A 21798-nucleotide genomic window follows, 5' to 3' on the forward strand; every position below is an offset into this window, starting at 1 on the left:
GCTTACACCCGCTTTGCTGTTTCAAAGCAAGCCACGGACTGCTCACGACTGCAGCAGATTCCCCCGCCATCCGTAGGCATTGACTCCATAACATGCACAGACATTTCCCCTTACTTTCTAGGAGGAAAAAACTGCGTGTTATGGAGAAAAATTACGGTACTCCCACAGAAACTATCTTAAAGGTAAAGGGATCCCTGACCATTAGGTCCAGTTGTGGCGCTCATCTCACTTTATTGGCTGAGGGAGCCGGTGTACAGCTTCCGGGTCATGTGGCCAATATGACTAAGCCACTTCTGGCAAACCAGAGCCGTTTACCTTCCCGCCGGAGTGGTACCTATTTATCTACTTGCACTAGCGTGCTTTCAAACTGCTAGGTTGGCAAGAGTAGGGACCGAGCAACGGGAGCTCACCCTGTTGCGGGGATTCGAACCGCCGACCTTCTGATTGGCAAGTCCTAGGCTCTGTGGTTTAACCCACAGTGCCACCCATGTCCCATAGACAGTACCTTACACTTCGTTTAAAACCAAAATCGCATTTGGATAGTAACTGTTTCTCAGTGGCTAGTCCTAGTCTTTATAACCCTGGACCTTCTTCCAGAAGGCAGAAGCTGAAAGAGATCATTTCCGGGGTGCGCACTATCCTGCACTATCTCTGCAGCTTTCTTATGGCACCTGGAAGCATAGATTTGATCCAAGGTGGGAAGAGTGCACCCAATTATTCTCTCCACAGTCTTTACAAACCTGGACAGCATTGTTTTTCCCCTGACCGTGCAGCTCCCAAACCGCACACAGAGACCGTAAGTTAATACACTCTCCACAGTACAATGGTAAAATGCCATCAGCAGGTCCTTTGATAGATTATTTTTCTGGAGGATTCTCAGAAAATATAACCTCTGCTGTGCTCTCTTCATCTGGTCTTCGCTGTTTTCTCCCCAGGTTAGGTCATCTTCCCTTGATCTGGATACTAGTCTTAGAATCAAAGAGTCATAGAATGGTGGAGTTGGAAGAGACCCCCAGGGGTCACCCAGTCCAACCCCCTGCAATTCAGGAATCTCAGCTAAAGCATCCATGACAGGTGGCCATCCAACCTCTGCTTAAGAACCTCCAAGGAAGGAGAGTCCACAACCTCCCAAGGGAGACCCTTCCACTGTCAAACAGCTCTTACTTGTGCTGATGCAGCCTAGAATATCATTAGATTTTTTTGCTGCTGCATCATACTGTTGACTGACATCTGAAGACAGCCCTGTTTAGGGACATTTTTAATGATTGATGTTTATCATGATTTTAATACAGTGGTACCTCAGGTTACGAACACTTCAACTTACACTTTTTTGGGTTACGGATAATTGTAACCAGGAATTAAGTTGTCCAAGCTCTCAGAAGCCTTGCCGCTGCCTGGATCCAAGCCCCAACATCTGTGGGGCCTGCAGAGGCTCTGCGACTGGGCTCCAGCCGCGGGAGTTCTCTGAGGCCTCCGCAAATTCTGGGAACCAAGCCGATTGCAATTGTGGAAGAGGACCTTGAGCCCGAATCCAAACAATGACTCTCATCAGCGCAGGTAAGAAAAAATAATCACATTTTCATTTTGTACTGTTTTATTTACTTCATGATATGGATCAATGAACTCGTTAGTAAAATTCATGTAAAATTGCTGTTTTAGGGGTCGCTTTTCATCGTCTGGTTCCTTTTTGTGTTTAGGTTTGTGCGGCTTTTCCGGTTTTTTGACTGTGACTTGTTCTCCATTTTATGGGACTGACTCGTGACTTCGCTTTTGTGACTGTGGCTTGTGACTTCATTTTTGTCACTGTGCGGAACCCAGTTCAGCTACTGGTTGATCGTGTGACTTCAGAAATGGATAAAAGCCCCCCATCCAAACTGACTATCATCAGTGCACGAAAGAGGGGGGGGGGGAAATGTTAATTTTTTTCCATCTAAAATACTGTCTTACTTATTTTATAGTACAGTACATTGATAATTGCCTTAATTTTATGGATCAATGGTCTCGTTAGACAATAAAATTTGTGTTAAATTGCTGTTTTTCATCATCTGGAACGGATCAATCCACTTTCCATTACTTTCAATGGGAAAGTCTGCTTCAGGTTAAGAACAGACTTCCGGAACCAATTAAGTACTTAACCTGAGGTACCACTGTATTCTGTTGGGAGCCGCCCAGAGTGGCTTGGGCAACCCAGTTTGATGGCACATGGGCGGCATACAAGTAATAAAGTTGTCGTTGTTGTTCTCATGTTCGGCTTGTGGTCTACTAAGACCCCTAGATCCATGAAAGTTAAGTACACTTCAGGTTTGCAGCTGCGTGTGACTAAATTAGGTAAGAAAAACCAACTCATTAAAAAAAAAAACCCCAAGTAAAAGCACAGTTACTGTATTGGCCTGAATATAAACTACACCTGCAAATAAGCCGCACCTTTAAAATTCAAGGGAGGGGAAGTAGGAAAAAAGACAATACCTGAAGATAAGCCACTCCCTTAAAATTCCGCAGGCGCTCACACCTATAAATGGCAAATGTAGAAGAAAATCCCACAGGTACCATTTCCCCACACTCCCGGGCTGCTCTCGGGGGGGGGGGGGGGAGCTGCACTGCTTTGCCGACGGCCTTCCCTCCTTCCCCTTTCTTTCCGGCGGTTTGGGGGAGGCTTAGGAGCTGTGGTTGGGAGAGGTGCTGTTGTCCTGCACCCCCCTGTGGGCAGGACTGTTCCAGCAATTATATTGTAAAGTCACGAATATAAGCCACACTTTAACTTTTCACGGTCACAATTTGGGGGGAAAGTGCGGCTTATATTCAGGCCAATACGGTATATAATAAAATATATTTTGATTGCAAACAGAAAACAAAAACCTTTTCCGTACTAGTTGATGATGCCGCTATATTATGAGAGTCACGTTGGGTGCTGAAGAACAGAAAGGGGGTGAATAAGAGGTAGGAGCAAAGCTGAACTTAGACCTTTTCACCAAAGGAAGCCTGCATGTGAATTACCGTATTTTTCGCTCTATAAGACGCACTTTCCCCCTCCTAAAAAGTAAGGGGAAATGTGTGTGCATCTTATGGAGCGAATGCAGGCAGGAGGCTCTGCTCAGCGCTCCTTTTAAAGAGCCGTGTGGAGCATGTGTGCAGCTCTTGAGGGCATTTCCCCAAGGAGGGAGAGGGAGAGGGGCTGCCTCCTTGGGGAAATGCACACTCCGCACACTTTTTAAAGGGAGTGCGGCTCTTGGGGAAGCCTTAGCTGCGCGCAGCCCCTCGCAGGCAGGGGATGAAGGCTCCCCTTGCCCGGGAGAGGCTGCGCGCGGCCAAGCCAAGACAGCCAGCGGGATCACAGCGTTCCGTGCGCAGCCTCCGCAGGGCAGCAGGGAGCCTTCATCCCGTTGCCCTGCGGAGGCTTTGCGCGGCTATCCCTGGCTTTTGCGGGAGATGGGGGAAGGGACAGAGCACGTGGCTCTTGCGGGAGGTGGGGGGAAAGCCAGTAGGCTTGCTTTCACTGAAGCCAGGAGGGCAAGAGGGATCGGTGCGCACCGATCCCGCTTGCTCTCCTGGCTTCAGGGATAGCCCCGCAAAGCCTCCTGAGCGAAGATGGAGCAGCGCTCCCGGACTTCCGGGGTGGCGCCATCGGCAATGGCGGATTCCCTCTAACTTGGAGGGGACCGGCTCTGCGGAAATTGGGTCTGCACCGCTACGGCGCAGCGGGGACCCTCCAAAAATCACAGGCAGGTGAAGCCTATGACCGTGGGACTCGAAAAATGTGGTACTTCCTTTGCTTTTCTTGTGTGAATGACACATAACAGGGACATCTGGCTTTACGCCCACATTCCATCATGCTTTATTTGAAAGTCCACAGCCACAGGGCAGGAGCCATGGTTGGGGGTCTACCATGTCGGTCCTTGGGACCTGCCAGCATATAACAACCAACAAGTCCAGAAGCAAATGCTGCAAGTTTTTCTTTTCTTTTCAGGCGTAAGGTCAAAGCTTAAACATACATTGCAAGGAGATGGCAATTCAAGACACACTAAAGTTCTTTGGGCTCAGTAGAGGAGAGGGTGGGAAGGGCAGCAATGGGGAAAAGGATGATAAATGCAGAGAGACATAGACCCAGCCGAAGGAAGCCCAGTCCACAGGTAGGAACAAGGCCTAATTTGAGAGCAAAATCTTGAAGCCGCCCCTTACAAAAGCCCTTGGGCGAGGGCCAGGAAAGGGAAGAAGACCGCTCCCCTCTCCCTGAGCAGCCAGAGAGACCAGCTTGTGCAAGAGAACAGAGGCAGGAGAGGAAAGATTTGGTTTCCACTCAACGTGGGACCATGCAGAGCTTGTAGAAGGGCGGGATGGTGGCAAAGCCGCACTCCTGGGGGGTTGTGTCAATGTCCTTGGGGTCCACAAGGGGCTTCAGCCGGAATCTCTGCAGGGTGGTGGTGAAAAAGAGGAAGAGCTCCATTCGGGCCAGCGTTTCACCCAGGCACACCCGTTTCCCTGCAAGGCGAAAGGGAGAAGAATCAGCAGGGAGGGAAGACATGGGCTTTGGGGTTAGAGGCCAGGTTTAAGTCAAGTCCAACGTCCTTGGGGTGTGAACAGAGCAGCTGAAATCCATGTGAATGGAGGGAGGGGAGTTTTCCTCTTATAGGACTAAAACCCTGTTGTTGTTGTTGTTGTTGTTGTTGTTGTTGTTGTTGTTGTTTTGGCAGATCTCTCTGTGTGAGTGTGTGTGTCATCCAGTGAAACTTAGGGGCAAGAGATCTAGGATGGCAAAAGGAAGTATCGTATTTTTTGCTCTATAAGACTCACTTTTTCTCTCCTAAAAAGTAAGAGGAAATGTGTGTGCGTCTTATGGAGCGAATGCAGGCTGCGCAGCTATCACTGAAGCCAGAACAGCAAGAGGGATTGCTGCTTTCACTGCACAGCGATCCCTCTTGCTGTTCTGGCTTCTGAGATTCAGAATATTTTTTTCCTTGTTTTCCTCCTCCAAAAACTAGGTGTGTCTTGTGGTCTGGTGCGTCTTATAGAGCGAAAAATGCGGTATTTCTTCAGACTGTGTATGTAAAATGGGCTTATAGATTCATAGAATCGTAGAGCTGGAAGGGAACCAATTCTCTCCCCCACCCCAAACCCAGACTTGTCCCTTACTTTGACAGACCAAAGTTGGCAGCCCCACCTACAACCAATTACTTCCTTCCAGCAGATTTTGCCCATATATTTTTTATTAACGTCTCCCCATCCCTTTGCACATTTATTTATTATGGTGCGTGTTAGGGAGTAGGGTATGTGTAAACACTACCAGCAACCAAGTAAAAGCCACAGTGCAGTGAAGGTTTGTTTTCTGTAGGAGACCCAGGTTCACTGTTAGTTTCTCTTTGTTGCTACTGTGCAGTTCTTGGAGTCACAAGACTCTGTTTACATTCCAAAGATTCCATACTGTTGGAAGTCTCACGGGAGAGGGATGTGACGTTACTGGTTTCCTGTCCCTTTGTTTTTTGGTTGCTCTCTGCTCTCACAGAGAGAGAATGTATTTCTTTTCTGTCTGCGTAGCTTAGTAATAAAACTCTTAGCATGTAGCTCATGCTATCTCAGCTCCTTTCCTGTGTTGGATACTCGGTGGAATAGGGAACGTGCTTGGAGCCTTATCAGAGGCTCAGGTCGTTAATTACGTCAGAGAAGGGCTATTCCGGAAGAGTCGCTCGGTCGAACGCAAGTCCGACATTCACAACTTCAAAAAGTGAAGGAGGAGAGAATGGGAGAGGTTCTCATTTCCAAACTAAAAATAAAAAAAGTGTTTAAGACAGGCTTCCTCAACCTCGGCCCTCCAGATGTGTTTGGCCTACAACTCCCATGATCCCCAGCTAGCAGAACCAGTGGTCAGGGATGATGGGAATTGTAGTCTCAAGACATCTGGAGGGCCGAGGTTGAGGAAACCTGGTTTAAGAGGAGGCCTTGGTCTAGTATACCTGAAGGAGCGTCTCCACCCTATTGTTCTCCCCAGACACTGAGGTCCAGCACCGAGGGCCTTCTGGCGGTTCCCTCGCTGCGAGAAGCCAAGTTACAGGGAACCAGGCAGAGGGCCTTCTCAGTAGTGGCACCCACCCTGTGGAATGCTCTCCCACCAGATGTCAAAGAGTAAAACAACTACCAGACTTTTAGAAGACATCTGAAGGCAGCCTTGTTTAGGGAAGCTTTTAATGTTTAATAGATATTTTAATATTCTGTTGGAAGCCGGCCAGAGTGGCTGGGGAAACCCAGCCAGATGGGCGGGGTATAAATAATAAATTTATTGTTATTGTTATTGTTATTGTTAATCTACCTGAGGAGAATGGCATGAAAGCGTCGTTCTTCTTGAAGCGCCCATTCTCATCCAGGAAGTTCTCTGGGTTGAAAGCAAATGGACTTTTAAACTTCTTGGGGTCGAACAGGACAGTGTGGAGCATAGGGTAGATTTCTGTCCCCTAGGAAAAAGAGGGAGAGAATACTGAGGTCAGAATTGCAAAGATTCGGGGAAAGCCGAGAGAGAGAAGCTCTCCACCCCTTCTCTCAACTGGTGGATTGCCAGCCACATCCGACCACCGGCCAACTCCTCCCTGTGACATCTACAGACTGCCCTGACTGAATGTGAAGGCACCACGTGGGTAGCTGACCCACAGAAATCTCATGCAATCTGGTCAAACTGTCAGTTGATCTACAGGTCTCCACCCCCCCCCCCTCTACAGAAGCATCACTGTGGGCATCCATCTGGGGTCAGGGAGGCATTCCACCTCTGGCTGTAATTCAGCTTAAGCCAAGAGGAGGTCCAGCCTTGCCATTAGGCAGAGTGAGCCAGCTGCTTCAAGCGGCATGTCTGGAGGGTGAGAACTAGAGGCCAGGTGATGGAGGACAGATGTGTCCCCATCATAGCTGTCAACCGTCCCTTATTTGGCGGGAAAGTCCCTTATCCCAGCACTGTGTCCCGCTGCTGTCCCTTATTGATGATGTCCCTTAAATTTCCCGGGTTTCAAAGGAAGCAGCTCCTCTCCCTCCCTCCCTGCCGGCCAGGGAGGAGGGAGGCTCCAACTGTGTTGCTTGGCTGCGTTGCTCACCCAATAAGGAGTCTAAGAACGACTGGGGGGTGGAGCTTGCATGCCTTGTGCCCATCAAATCGGCTGCGTTGCCTGGGGACTCGCCTTTGCTCAGCGCTTCCCAGGGGAGAGGTGACGGTGGTTTTCCTTGCTGCATCCCCTTTGCCGGGTTGCTGCGCTGTGGGAACCACCGCTTGAGGCTTCGTTTGGCTGCTGGCTGGGCTTTCTGCCTTTGGCTTGGAGGGGCTCAGAAGTCGAACATAGCTGTGCTCTGAAAATCCCTTATTTTGGCTGCTGGTCCCTTATTTTTGAGGCTGCTGGTCCCTTATTTTCAAATCTGTAAGTTGACAGCTATGGTCCCCATGTACCCTGTAAACTAGCTGCAGCGTGAGACTTTACCAGCTGGGCCCTGGTCATCCTTTGAGGATTGGCTGTTGTGTTGATGTTGTTTTTAAGTGCTATGTTGGCAGCTTTTGCCAACCTGGTACCCTCTAGGTGTTTTGAAATGCAACTCTGGTCAATCCCAGCCAGCATGGCCATGTGAGACATCTAGAGGTTGGTGAAGGCTGCTTAAAGGAATGGCGAATCTTTAAGACTCTCCTGGAGGGCGTCCAGTCCTTTTCCTTTGCTAAATACCCGCCAATAACAGGAGCCAACATCACCTCAACCTGCCTCCAACAAGTTGATTCTGCGCCGAATGAAGACTCAGCTGTTGCAGTTGTGGGCAGATGTTGGTGGCAAGGCACAAATCTGTGAATGTTGCTAAAGCCGTTTCCGACCTTGGGAGGAGGCGGTGTTGCGGGCTTCACACCCCCAACACGCGCGCGGTGGCTGGCTTGCAGCCCCGCGCGATCTGGGGAATCCTGAGGCCGCGTCTTCCTCTAAGCCAGCCAATCGGCTGCCTTGGGGTGTGTGGCTTGCCCCATTTAAGGCAAGCGCGGCCCGGGGATCGCCCTCTTTGGACCGCTCAGCTGCCTGGTTTCCCACCCGCCCGCCCTTCAAGGTTTCCTTCTGACCTTGCTATGGACCTCGGTTGGTCGGCGTGGTAGGAATTTTTTCCACTTGGCAAATTGGCACCGGCCATTTGGTTTTTCGCCTACCTTGTAGCAAATCGTCACAACTTCCCTGAGATTGGCGGTTAGGCATTGGTAGGGGTATTGTTATGCAGATCTGTTGGGGGGGGAGGAGCACCATCACCTCCCCCAAATATTGAAGGGGAGTCTGGTAAAGGATTCTGGGGGGCGTTGCCTCATCCGAAGCCTATGGAGGTCAGGGCCTAAAGCACACCCCCAACCCCGGGGTGGGGGGGTTACCTAGTTGATGTGCATCAGCAGGGCTCCCCCTGCTGGTGTTAACCCTTCCCAGTCTTCATGCAAACAGGCTGAAGCCGGATAGTCTGATAGGACCAATGCCTAAGCCAATACCGCTCTTACCTGTAACCAATAAAGTTGTGGCCAATTTTAGCCCATTAACCTTAATTATGGTGTCGTGTGTCATTCTTTCTACTGGTGGGAGGTGGGAACTCGCCACGCAATCTCTTTTAAACAACAACAACAACAACCCATTTTGTTGTGTCCCACACACTTTTTACTCTCTCTGCCCCACAACTGATACCTTAGGGATGATGTAGCCTCTGAATTCAGTGTCGCGCATCACAGAGTGGGCCACGTTCATGGGGATGAGGTCACTGACCCTCTGCACTTCGTGGATGACAGCGTCCACATAAGGCATCTGGCTCCGGTCTTCAATGTTGGGGGCACGGTTCTGGCCAATCACTTGGTCAATCTCCTGGTGCATTTTTGCTGTCCAATGCATTTAGATCAGAGAAGGGTCAGAAAATCAGAGTCGGAAGGGACCACGAGGGTCATCTAGCCCAACCCTCTGTAATGCAGGAAACTTTGGCCCAACATGGGGCTTGAATCCATGACCCAAGTCTCATAGTCTACTGCCTGAGCTATCTGTTTACAGTGGTACCTCTGGATGCGAACGGGATCCGTTCCGGAGCCCCGTTTGCAGACACGAAGGCGCGTCTGTGCATGTGCAGGTCATGTTTTGCTGCTTCCGCGCATGCGTGTGGCGTCATTTTGAGCATCTGCACATGCGTGAGCGGCGAAACCCAGAAGTATCCGCCTCCAACAGTGAAAGTACAGCATAGCCATCGTGATTAAGAGCCATGGTTTGTCTTATTCACCATGGGTTGGTCCAGTCCTCTTTTAAATCTGTCCCAGTGGCCATCACAACATCTTGTGTCGGTGAGTTCCATAGTTCATCACTGTGTTATCTCCCAACTTCCAGCTTCACTGGATGGCTCTGTTGGGTTAGAACTGTTCCCACCCACTTTCTCCACACCAAGCCTAACTTTACACACCTCTGTCGCATCTCCCCCTTACTTACTCACTCCCCCCCCCCACACAGGTTAGGTTGGGCTTTAATCAGCCTGGCGGCAGTGTGCTGGTTCCCTTCCTTACCTTGCACTTCGGGGTATTTCATCAGAAACAGAAACCCGTATCTCAGGGTGGAGCTGACGGTCTCCGTCCCAGCAAAGAACAAATTGAGTGTGGTGAGTTCTAGGTTCTTGGTGTTGAATTCGCTGGACGGGTTGCCTTTCTCCTGAAGACACAAACAGGAAGCCAATGTCATCAGGATTCCCCCATGTGGGTGAGACGTAGGGGGAGTTGGTTTCAGGGCTGCTGCCTCTGTTATAGTCCTTTTAGGGAAGAAGGACGTCACTTGTCTGATGGGGGTGAAGAGAAACTAGGCAAGCTGGACACATGCCACCCCATCAGATCATTAATGATAATGGTGATAAATTTCTTATGCCCCACCCATCGGACTGGGTTGCCCCAGCCGCTCTGGGTGGCTTCCAACAAAAATACAGGAAAACCAACAACAACCACTGAAAGCTTCTCAAACTAGGGCTGCCTCCAGATGTCTGTGAAAAATTATATAGCTGTTGAACTCTGACGTTTTCCAGGAGGGCTTTCCATGGGGTGGGTGTGACTACCAAAAAGGTCTTCTGTATGTTAGAATTCCTGCTCCATGATTGCAGTCATGGGATTGTTGTCTATCACATGATGGTGGATGTTTCGACTCCACAGAGTGGGAAGTGACGGAGACAGGATGTTTGTGTTACTGTGTTCCGTGAAGTGGGACTATTGTCCTTTGTCCTTTCTCTCTTTGCTGTCTGATGCCTGAGAGAGAGGGAGCCATGTTGCAGTGCTCCGTGTGTGTTTATATGTAAATAAAGTAGATTAGCCAAAAAGCTGAGGTCTGTCACGTGAACTGGAGTTGCGGGCTTCACGGCCCCACCATGTGCACGGTGGCTGGAACCCAGCCCCCGCGCAATTGGGGGGATTCCCAGCCGCTTCACCTCCTGGCCAGCCAAATCAGCTGGCTCTGGGGGTGTGGCCTGCCCTATTTAAACCAGGGCGCAGCCAGGGATCTCCCTCTTTGCCGCCTGCCAGCTGTTCCTGCTTTTCCCACCCTAAAGCCCTATAAGGTTTTTGACCTTGCTATGGACCTTGGTTGGTCGCCATTGAGCGGCCTGGTAGGAATTTTTCCACCTGGCAAATTGGCACCAGCCACTTGGTTTTCACCTACCGCCATCACCTGCCCCGCATATTGAAGAGTAGTCCGATAAAGGATTCTGGGGGGCGTGGCCCTGTCGGAAGCCTAAGGAGGTGAGGGCCTAAGGCACACCCCCAGTCGGTGACCCCGGGGGAGTTCCTAGTTGATGTGCATCAGCAGGACTCCCCCTACTGGTGATTAACCCTTCCTGGACTTCTAGCGCACGGGCTGAAGTCGGATATAGTCGGTTAGGACCAATGCCTAAGCCAATACCTCTCTTCACCTGTAACCAATAAAATTGTAGCCATATTTAGCCCATTAACCTTAATAATTGTGTCATGTGTCATTATTTCCACTGGGGGGGGGGGGACTCACCACGCAATTCACCCAGTGCAATAAGGCACAAGCTTAGAGTGGCCTCTCAGTTGGTGAGCAGCATTCACTGAACTTTGCATGATTATTTTACATGCTTGCCTAGCACACTCTAGGTTCAACAGTGACTGAAATGGTGGCACACCTGATCATGAAGCAGTTGCAAAGTGTATTATCAGCAAGGTGTGTTGGCAAGCAGCAGCAGCAGAAGAAGAAGAGTTTGGATTTGATATCCCGCCTTTCACTCCCCTTCAGGAGTCTCAAAGCGGCTAACAATCTCCTTTCCCTTCCTCCCCCACAACAAACACTCTGTGAGGTGAGTGGGCCTGAGAGACTTCAAAGAAGTGTGACTGGCCCATGGTCACCCAGCAGCTGCATGTGGAGGAGCGGAGACGCGAACCCGGTTCCCCAGATTACGTGACTACCGCTCCTAACCACTACACCACAGAATCTGCAGAGCCCCTGTGGCAGTCCAGAGATAGCATCTCTTTGTAAGTGATGTGCGACCTAGTGAGCCTTGTGTGAACCCTACAGCTCCCTGTGGAAATCCCACCTCATGTTATACGCCAACAGGGTACCTTTTCCATCTGGATGAGGAAGCAGTCAATGAAGTCACGTGGTGCATTGAGGTCAAGGGTCTCCTTGTTCTTCTTCACTCTCTTGGCAATGTAGGCTCTCATGTCTTCCAGAATGTCATAGATCTTGGTGTGTGGCCCTGGAAAGTACTTCAGAATGCTGGCATACATGTCATAGAACTGCAAGAAGAAAGAAAAGGCACTGGCAGCTGACCAGGAATGCCTCCAGAGGGTCAGGAGAGCTTCCTTGCAAGCCAAGGAGGCCCCACTAGATGATAAGTAGCTGTTATAAACTACGGCTGGCTTTCAGACCCTTGTGCAGCCTGGTGCCCTTCTGCTCTCCACATGAGCTTAGACTCCAAATCCCATCAGGCACAGAGCACAGCCCACAAGGCCAATGCTCAGGGATGATTAAGATGATGGGAGCTCCATTCCAGCAATATCAGGAGGGTGTCTGATTGGGAGACGGATTTGTGCTCTGTCTGCTTTGAGACCGGGTACCTGAGACCAGGCGGTGCTCATCTCCCGGAAGCTGTCATTCATCATCTTCATCAGGGCCTGGAAATCCTTGTCTTCGTAGTCAAAGCGGTCGCCAAAGACGATGGAGCAGATAACGTTGGAAACGGCGCGGCTGAGGGTGAAGGTGGGGTCGAAAGGCTTCTCTGCAGTGCCAGGGCAGAGGAAAAGAAGGAAGACACATTGTGCTGAAGGGGCCAAGAGATCTTGGGAAGTGTGAGGAACTGTGGAACACCTGCAAAGTCCTCTCCCAAACTATTCTCAAAAGATCATCTGCAGTCCCTAACCAGAACTTAAGATACCTATTGCCAACCAGGCTACTAGAATGAAGAACTTCGCTGGCTATGGAGCAGCCTTTCCAGAGAGCTCGCTCAGTGCTATCATTATGGTATTTTTGCATCTGGTGAACGCCTTTTTACTCACCCAGGCCTTCTAAACAATTTGTGCTGTGGCTCTGGGCCTCCCAACCATGTTTCTTTGCATATTTGCCACAGAGGACTATTCCGAACTCTACTTTTCTTGGTTAATAGTTTTATGCATGTTAGGGATGTGGGTGGTGCTGTGGGTTAAACCACAGAGCCTAGGACTTGCCGATCTGAAGGTTGGCAGTTCGAATCCCCATGATAGGGTGAGCTCCCATTGCTCGGACCCCTGACCATTAGCTCCAGTCATGGCCAACTCTGGGGTTGCGGTGCTCATCTCGCTTTACTGGCTGATAGAGCCAGCATACAGCTTCCAGGTCATGTGGCCAGCAGGAGTAAGCCGCTTCTGGCGAACCAGAGCAGCGCACGGAAACGCCGTTTACCTTCCCGCCGGAGCGGTACCTATTTATCTACTTGCACTTGACGTGCTTTCGAACTGCTAGGTTGGCAGGAGCAGGGACCGAGCAACGGGAGCTCACCCCGTCACAGGGATTTGAACTGCAGACCTTCTGATCGGCAAGTCCTAGGCTCAGTGGTTTACACCACAGTGCCACCCGCGTCCCCCTTTATCTCTACTTATCTGTTATTTTGGGGGCAATGTGCTCTTTCCTCCCTGCCTATTATCTTTCTGGAGCCCAGAAAATGTCAATGCCTTTGGGACAAAAAGGCTTCCCTTCCCCAGCCTGTCTGGGCTTCAGAGCTCATGGTTCTGCCCAGCCTGGTGGGACTGACCTCCTCCTCCCTGCCCTTCACTTGGGCTACTCACGGTTGGTCTTATGAAATTCCTCCAGCAGGAACTGCGCTTCCTCCTGGATCCGATCCTCAATTGTTTTTTTCCCCATGCCAAAATTCCTCAAGATGGTGAGGGAGAAGCGTCGCAGCTGCTTCCAGCGCTCTCCCTCAGAAAACACCACCCCTGCAGGTATGGGGAGGAGAGAGGGGAGCGGGATTGAATAGCAGCCAGGAAACAGCGGACACAAGACTCCTGTATTGCAAGTCGGACCACCCTGGGTTCCTCCTCCTCACCATAACCATCAAAGGTCCTTTGCAGCGTGGGGTTGGTTTTCCTTCCGCTAAATTCTTCCGCCTTGTCTATCAGGGCCTCCTTCACAGCTTCATGTCCACAGAGGACCACAATCGGGCGATTTCCAAAGTAGACGGTGAACACTGGGCCGTATTTGTCACGCAGCTGCACAGGAGAAAGGCCAAAGGCTACTTGTTAAAATTTAAACAACAGAACAGTCTTTAATCCACTGCTTCTTTTTCTTACAATTCATTGGCACTCTTACAAAAGCCGACAGCATAAATGCTGGAAACAGGCTGGGCCTTTGTCTGATCCAACAGGGCGGTGTGAACATTCATCTCTGTGTTAAAATATGTTCACTGAATTCCCTCAGACTCTTATTTTGTGGGAAGGAGAGATATGCCAGACAGGAGGCTTTCGGCACATGCTCAGAGGGCCTCTACCTGCCACCAAAAAGCACTTTATCAAGGAAGGGGACAAAATGCATGAAAGCAAGTTTCCATTCCTGTTTTGATAAAATTTTGAGACTGGTATGTCTCACACAGACTGGCTCTGCAAGTGTCAAGATGCTGATGGGACTGTTCTGCAAGGTTAAATGTCATTTCTGACTAAACCCTCTTGTGGTGTGTGGACAGAAATGGTTTTAATTTTGTCTTTTGAAACGGCTCTGACCCAGAAGGCTCCAAAACGTGATTCTAGGCTGAAAATGCAATTCTAGGCTTCATCCACAGAGGGTTTGGGAAGGTGAAGCTCCATAGTCGACTGCATGCTTACTATTGGCTCTGGCCCCCCCCCCCCTATATTTGTTGGAAACACACCCGGGAAGGCTACGAACTTCCCAAGACTCAGGGGTATCTCTCCGGTGGACCTCCCTGGCCCTAAATCTCCCTCACTCCAGAGAGACCGGTGATAAGCGACCCCTCCCTCCTGAGAGGAGCAGACTTGTCTTCTGGCATGTCATAGAAGAAGAAAGAGTCAATTGTAGTTCTAAAACTAGGTACTTTATTTACAGTCATATATATACACAGAATCCCTCAACATGTCTGTGCTCTCTGAGCACCAGTACAGAAACAGAAGAGAAGACTCCCTGGAAAAGACCCTGATGTTGGGAAAGATGGAGGGCACAAGGAGAAGGGGACGACAGAGGATGAGATGGTTGGACAGTGTTCTCGAAGCTACCAGCATGAGTTTGACCAAACTGCGGGAGGCAGTGGAAGACAGGAGTGCCTGGCGTGCTCTGGTCCAGGGGGTCACGAAGAGTCGGACATGACTAAACAACAACAACACAGAAACAGCATCACAAATGGAAGTGAAACTAACTTCCAACAGTACTCCAACAGTACTGAGACTTCCTGTCTCACGCTCTCTCAGACACTCATGTGATATACGAAATATAGTGCTACTACTGGAGCAGCACGGATGGATAAAAATCCTAACAATATTCATCTCAAGCGGACCGGAGTGAAGCCTGCTCACTCGCGCTCCGCTCAGCCGGCCCTACCTCCACCCAAGCCACTGATTGGATTATTTGAACTGGGGTTTGGCAGGGTTAGGGTTAGGGTTAGACTGTCATTCACAGACACTTACCGTATTTTTCGCTCTATAACACGCACCTGACCATAACACACACATAGTTTTTAGAGGAGGAAAACAAGGAAAAAATATTCTAAATGAAACAGTGGATGTATGATCTTTGTGGTTCATGCTGTGGCCACAGACATGTGATCTGACGGTGAGTTTGGGGTAGCCCAATGCAAAAATCCTGAGGATCCATGTGGATCCATGCTTTGTAAGCACATTTTTGCGCCATTGCGGCCCCGTGAAACAGTGGGTGCGTGTGTTTTTTGGTGCAGGCTGTAGCCATGGATATGCTATGTGATCTGATGGTGAATTTGGGGTGACCCAGTGCAAAAATCCTGAGGATCCATGTGGATCCGTGCTTTGTAACCACGTTTTAAGTGGGGAGGGAAGGAAAAGCACTCAAGGGACAAGGAGCACGCGTGGGGTGGGTGGAGAAGGATGCTGCTAATGATGCAGGAGAGGCTCCTCTCCGGCTTTGCTCCTTTAGAACAAGCAGGCTCTGCTTCTCTCCCTCCTCCCCGGCAAGGAAACCACGATAGTAACCACTCTGAGACAAATCAAGAAAAATTGCGACCAACACTCTCCCCCAACAAGCGCAGTGAGGTCAACACACACACACACACAGAGAGAACTGGCCCTAAAGTCGCAGGGCGCTGGAAGTCGCAGGGGCGCAGGGAGAGTGAATGGGAAGCAGGAAGAGGAGAAGGAGCCCTCACACAGAGAGAGACACACAGAGTGTCAATCCTAAAGTCGCAGGGGCGCAGGGAGAGTGAACGGGAAGCAGGAGGAGGAGAAGGAGCCCTCACACACACACAGAGTGTCAATCCTAAAGTTGCAGGAGAGCACAGGGGCGCTGGGAGAGTGAATGGGAAGCAGGAGGAGGAGAACGATAGCTCAAGCACACACACACACAGCCCCTACAGTGGCTAATCCAAAATCGGACAGCAAAAAACTGCAGGCAGGGACAGAGAGCACGGGGTTGTTTTAAAGCAGCCGACCCCGCTCTGCTTCTCTCCCTCCTCCCCGGCTCCGCTAGCTGTTTCAAAGCGAGCCACGGACTGCTCACGACTGCAGCAGATTCCCCCGCCATCTGTAGGCATTCGCTCCATAACACGCACAGACATTTCCCCTTACTTTCTAGGAGGAAAAATCTGCGTGTTATGGAGCGAAATTTACGGTAATCGTTGTTTTTTTGTGTGGACCATTTTACTGCTCAAAATCCTCCCCACAGCGTGACAAAAGGACTGGAACAAATTTATATTTTACATGAAAGAAAATTGTAAACATTTGAAAACGTTCGCAGGCTTGAATTGAAATGTTTTGTAATGTAAATATAAGGAACTGAGTTACCGAGAACAAGGTGAAATACGGTAATAAGATAGAAGGTAAATAAGTGATTATAGAAATGTGAAGAATATAGAAAGATGTGTGGAAGTCAGAAAGAGGGAGGGAAGGAGGACGATGCTCTTATAGAGTAATGTGTTAAGCTATAGAATTATGTAACAAAATGTGAATATGATAAAAGTGGAAAATTTGATAAATATTACTTGAGGGGGGGGGGGGACAAAATCCTCCCCACCGCCTGACCCATTTCTCTTTGCAGGGGAAAATAAACCACAAGACCTGCAACGAGTTGAGTTATAGCTGCCGTGAGGATCCTGCTGTTGAACAAAAAAGCAAGAGTACAAATATTTAAATAAATGGAGACATTTATGAAATATGATGCCAGCAACACCTGAACAAAAAGCCTCACTATGTTGACACACCAGTATTTCATCACCAGGGGAAACATAGCTGAGCGTTGGGGGGGGGGGGGTGTTGCTTAACAATTTCCACTGTAATGCGCAGTTCTTTCTCAAAGACAGAGCAAATGGTTAAAGCCAAGCTCAACCCGTCTCCTTACCTATCTCCCAACCTCAATTCCAAACAGCCTCAACCAACCCTCTCAACTCTCCTGTCTCTCTTCAAATCCTCTCCTTTTAAATGCTCCCTCCTGGAACCATGGCCAATCGGAGTCTGCCGTTCATTAACCATTTGCTGGCAGGGAAAGAAAGAAACGCTTGTTGATCCAACCGGTCCAGCAAAACCCAACTTTTTCGTCACACATGGTTTCAAGTCCCATGTTGGGCAAAAGATCCCTGCATTGCCTGGGGTTGGACTGGATGTCCCTGGTGGTCCCCCTTCCAACTTTACAATTCTAGGATTCTATCCAAATTTAGAGTCTCCAAAATGCTGCCTGTTGTTTTTCAGTCGTTTAGTCGTGTCCGACTCTTCGTGACCCCCTGGACCAGAGCACGCCAGGCACTCCTGTCTTCCACTGCCTCCCGCAGTTTGGTCAAACTCATGCTGGTAGCTTCGAGAACACTGTCCCACCATCTCGTCCTCTGCCGTCCCCTTCTCCTTGTGCCCTCCATCTTTCCCAACATCAGGGTCTTTTCCAGGGAGTCTTCTCTTCTCATGAGGTGGCCAAAGTCTTGGAGCCTCAGCTTCAGGATCTGTCCTTCCAGTGAGCACTCAGGGCTGATTTCCTTCAGAATGGATAGGTCTGATCTTCTTGCAGTCCATGGGACTCTCCAGAGTCTCCTCCAGCACCAGAATTCAAAAGCATCAATTCTTTGGTGATCAGCCTTCTTTATGGTCCAGCTCTCACTTCCATACATCACTACTGGGAAATCCATAGCTTTAACTATTCGGACCTTATAGTTAAATGCTGTATAGTTAAATGCTGCCTACCAGAATGCAAAACAGGTTGGAAAGTTTAAAAAGAAGGGGAGGGTTGTGAAAGATGTAGGAATGCTGTTGAGTTGTTTAAAAAAAAAAGAAAAAATGCTTTCGGAAGTTAGCAAGAATCATGCTTAGCTTGCTGAAAGTGCACCTCAACATTTGGTCCTCACAATAACCTTGCAAAGGTAGGCAAGTGGATTTACTAGTGTTACTTCTACTTGCAGTAACACTCTTTTGGTACCTCCACTTTCCCCAGGAACACCTGCTCTTTAAACCTGAACCGGAACAAACAGCAATTTGGGTTTTTTGAGGATTGCAGTTTGCTCGATTCCGTAGTAAAGTTTTCATGGGGAAAGCACCAGGGCAAAATAGGGAAAGTGTTCAAACAGGGAGCTTTCAAAAACAGACCTGTGCCAAGAAAAGGCAGCGCAAAGGTAAGAGTGGGTGAGTCCTAACAGGGTTTTTTTTGTGTTATTTAACTAAGTTGGCATCAGGCAAACATCAGGCAAACGGGTGAACATATAGATCCAAAGAAAACAGAAGCAAAAGATTACCAAGTGTGTCAACTCTCCTTTTTTAAAAAATTAAAATTTAATACAGTCTCTGCAAAAAAATAATAAACGTAGCATTGAGTTTATAGTGTCATTTTAAAGGTAAAGGTAAAGGTACCCCTGCCCGTACGGGCCAGTCTTGCCAGACTCTAGGGTTGTGCGCCCATCTCACTCAAGAGGCCGGGGGCCAGCGCTGTCCGGAGACACTTCCGGATCACGTGGCCAGCGTGACAAAGCTGCATCTGGTGAGCCAGCACCAGCGCCGCACACGGAAACACCGTTTACCTTCCCGCCAGTAAGCGGTCCCTATTTATCTACTTGCACCCAGGGGTGCTTTTGAACTGCTAGGTTGGCAGGCACTGGGACCGAGCAACGGGAGCGCACCCCGCCGCAGGGATTTGAACCGCCGACCTTTCAATCGGCAAGCCCTAGGCGCTGAGGCTTTTACCCACAGCGCCACCCGCGTCCCTTTTACACCCGCGTCATTTTACATCATCTTAAAACATTAGTGGGTCATTGTAGGCTGTCCACAGACCTGTTTGGAAATGGGTGGGAGAAATTTGCTATCTACTTCCCTTGTGTATGAAAAGAAGGGGAGACAGGTTTCATCAAAGGTGTCTCTCTTTATAAAAGCTTTTGGACGGACAGGGCAACCGTCATCTAATCTACCCAACTAGAGGCAGGCAGGCAGGGATACAAGGAGAGGGATGGAGGAAGGTGTTTGGGTAAGAGGCAGAGAGACAGGAATATCCAGAAAGCCACAAAGAAGACACAGAGATGCTTAGTGGGGGAAGCACAGTATTTTGAGCATATTCCTGTGCAAGAGAAAGGGTGGAGATGAGAGAGATGGAGGCAAACTGATGCCTCCGTGCATCTCAATTATTTGAATTTCCCTTTGACTCCTGGGTGCTGCTCTTGCAGCTCTGTTTCTAGAAGGGCCAGGGGAGAAATCTGGTTCTGTTTTCACTGGAAGGCTAATCTACCAACCTTTCACTTTCCAAAACCATGCACAAACTGAAGCATACGGATCCAGGTTCTGCAACGCAGATCTCCAGCTAGACAATGACAAATGAAGACACCACAGGAAAGGGTGCATGCAAATGAAAATATTCAGGGGGGGAAATGTGCACATTAGTCAAAAGGGCATGCGAGGGAGAATATGTTTATAAGGAGACATTTGCACTAAAAAGCTGGTAGATTTCCATGAAGATTTCTTCTTTAAAAAAATAGTTTGCAAATTTCTCCAGAAATACTGAGAACTGAATTTAAGGTTGGAAAACTGAGAAGCAGAGAACCAAAACTGACTGTGCCTTCTGCCCCTGGTTCCCAGAGGCAGTCAACTCACCCTGAGGAGGGATTTCAAAGTTTCTGATGACTTGATCTGCAGGAAATTTCCAATCACCGGGAGCGGCATGGGTCCGGGGGGCAGCTTCCCATGGCTCGATATGCTCCTCACTGCTGCCGAAATGAGGAGCCAAGTCAGGCAGATGACAAGAAGGAGAGTTACAATGCTGGCCAGGTCCATGATGGAGGTCACTGCCAGTCTGTCCCAGTGCAGACAACTGTCCCATTTTGGCAGGGTTCTAGATACTGAATCAAGGCTGGATTTGGCCCCACCTTCTGCATTATGTAACTCCACAAGGCCAACCTGTTGAGAGCTTTAATCCCAATAAACCTATGCCAAAAGTTAATCATCTATTTCCTGGTTATCAGGATTGTGAATATTTGTTCCAGGAGCACGAGAGTTTGTGTGCACATTCTTCGTGACGTGGGTAAACAATTTCCATGCCAATCGACTTTAAACTTTTTAATCTAGTGGTTTCTAGTCAAAAGTCACGTTGTCTGCCTTTGGACTCTCCTGATAATTGCTTATTGCTTCCAAAGTTATTATGAAATTTTATTTTTTGAGGATGATTGCAAGACTAAAAGCCTCCTTTGAGTGGAGGGGCTGGAAGGAACAAGGATTGGAGAGAGGCCTGGCTGGAGTAGAGAGGGAAGCAGCCAGAAGCTGAAGAAGGTTGCTCATGGTTAACGTATTCTATGTTACATAAACATTTGTTTTCAGCTTGCAGTTTCCAGGTTTCTTCACTAATACAAGGAACAACACAGGGGTATCAAAATGTGGCCTACTAACTAAAGCACAGCCTACAACAGCTGGATCTCCCAGCAGGGATTTAATGGCAAAAGATTTCTACATTGCAGGGGGTTGGCCTAGATGCCCTTAAGAGTCCCCACAATTCTGTGATTCTGTGTGCCTAGGCCTGGGCTGCAAAACTGCATTTGAAGAAAAACAATGTAGCCATTGGCAAGAAAGTCAAGGGAATCCCACAGAAGTTAAACAATTCTGGAACTAGCAGTAAGATTTATTTGTAGGAGTGCAAATATCCAGAGTGTGGGGTCAGGTGTTGTACGGCTAAATCTGGGTGCGGGGCTACTCTGCCACCCAGCTCGTCGGACTAAGTAAGTCCGCGGGTCCCTGTGGAAGAAAATGAGCTCAGCCAGACAGGAGTAAACTGCAGAAGATCCAAGTTTATTGCGCAACAGGTTCAAGACCAGATTGAACCCCGAGAAAGGGGTGACATGAACTTTTGAAACTCCCTCCAAGTCCCAGAATACAGTGCAAAATCCATCCCAGTTACGTCATGAATACATTAAGGAAAGGTTGGGTTACACAGATTACATCATGAATACATTAAGGAGAGGTTGGGTTACACCGAATTAACATATGGAGGAGGGAGGGGGGAATATGCAGAGCTGGAGATATGCGCAGTTAAGCGCTTCCTGAGTGCCGGTGATGGGAAGACAATGGTCCATGTATGCATGGTCTGCCACCTGGCATTGCCCGGAGGAAAGCCTTGGCAGAGTGATTGACAGGATTAGGGTCTTGACACTTTACTTGGGGATTATGGAGGACAGGGGAGGTGTCATGGAGTCCTAGAGAAATTGAGCAAATTGGCACGTTGATTTTCTATGGATTTTATAGATTTTAGTCCCTTTTGACATTGACAATTGGGAATAAATGGATATATTGTAGCGAAGAAGAAGGTGAAGAAGACATGCCCCCCCTTCCGTAACAGTCCCCCATTCGGAGATAGATTTGCATTAAAGTTCTGTAAGAACTTGCAAATCTTTTCTCCGCACCCTAAATCTCGGTGAAGGTAATAACTTGGTACCTACCGTACCAGATGTGTGGGTTTCTGCAAACCTGAAGGGGACTTGCAAGCCATGCCTCTTACGGTCATTTGTAAGTATAACAGTGCAGATAGCTGGATATAGGATATTACATAAAAAGAACACCTGTTGTATTTTGTTACTAAATTACTTGTGGCATTCTAGTTCTTGGGAGAAACATTTTATCAATAGTGGTGTATGCTTTACATTTAGCAGGAAGTTCCACTACTGACTGAAAATGCAGTTGGT

At 48.9% G+C, this 21798-nt stretch overlaps 1 protein-coding gene across 1 annotated transcript; it reads right to left on the reverse strand.

Moving 5' to 3' along the window:
- Positions 1–3808: 3808 nt before the first annotated feature.
- On the reverse strand, positions 3809–19945 carry LOC114603157 (cytochrome P450 2G1-like). The gene is made up of 9 exons (XM_077932362.1): positions 19724–19945; positions 13525–13687; positions 13265–13414; positions 12062–12222; positions 11564–11740; positions 9515–9656; positions 8661–8848; positions 6299–6440; positions 3809–4476 (listed from the first exon to the last, which is right to left on the reverse strand). The coding sequence occupies exons 1-9, from the start codon at positions 19901–19903 to the stop codon at positions 4295–4297; spliced, it is 1485 nt and encodes a 494-aa protein (XP_077788488.1). The 5' UTR covers positions 19904–19945; the 3' UTR covers positions 3809–4294.
- Positions 19946–21798: the final 1853 nt, after the last annotated feature.

Source organism: Podarcis muralis, chromosome 7 (assembly GCF_964188315.1).
Source record: "Podarcis muralis chromosome 7, rPodMur119.hap1.1, whole genome shotgun sequence".
In the NCBI taxonomy this organism is placed as follows: domain Eukaryota; kingdom Metazoa; phylum Chordata; class Lepidosauria; order Squamata; family Lacertidae; genus Podarcis; species Podarcis muralis.

What these genes read in the sequence shown, in the direction of transcription:
- LOC114603157 (XM_077932362.1), bottom strand. Translation starts at nt 19,903, where the DNA reads ATGGACCTGGCCAGCATTGTAACTCTCCTTCTTGTCATCTGCCTGACT. An exon ending in GGAATTTCATAAGACCAACC is followed by an intron (nt 12,223 to 13,264) that starts GTGAGTAGCCCA and finishes CTGGCACTGCAG; the next exon opens with AGAAGCCTTTCGACCCCACC. An exon ending in TCCTCATCCAGATGGAAAAG is followed by an intron (nt 9,657 to 11,563) that starts GTACCCTGTTGG and finishes TTGTGTCTTCAG; the next exon opens with GAGAAAGGCAACCCGTCCAG.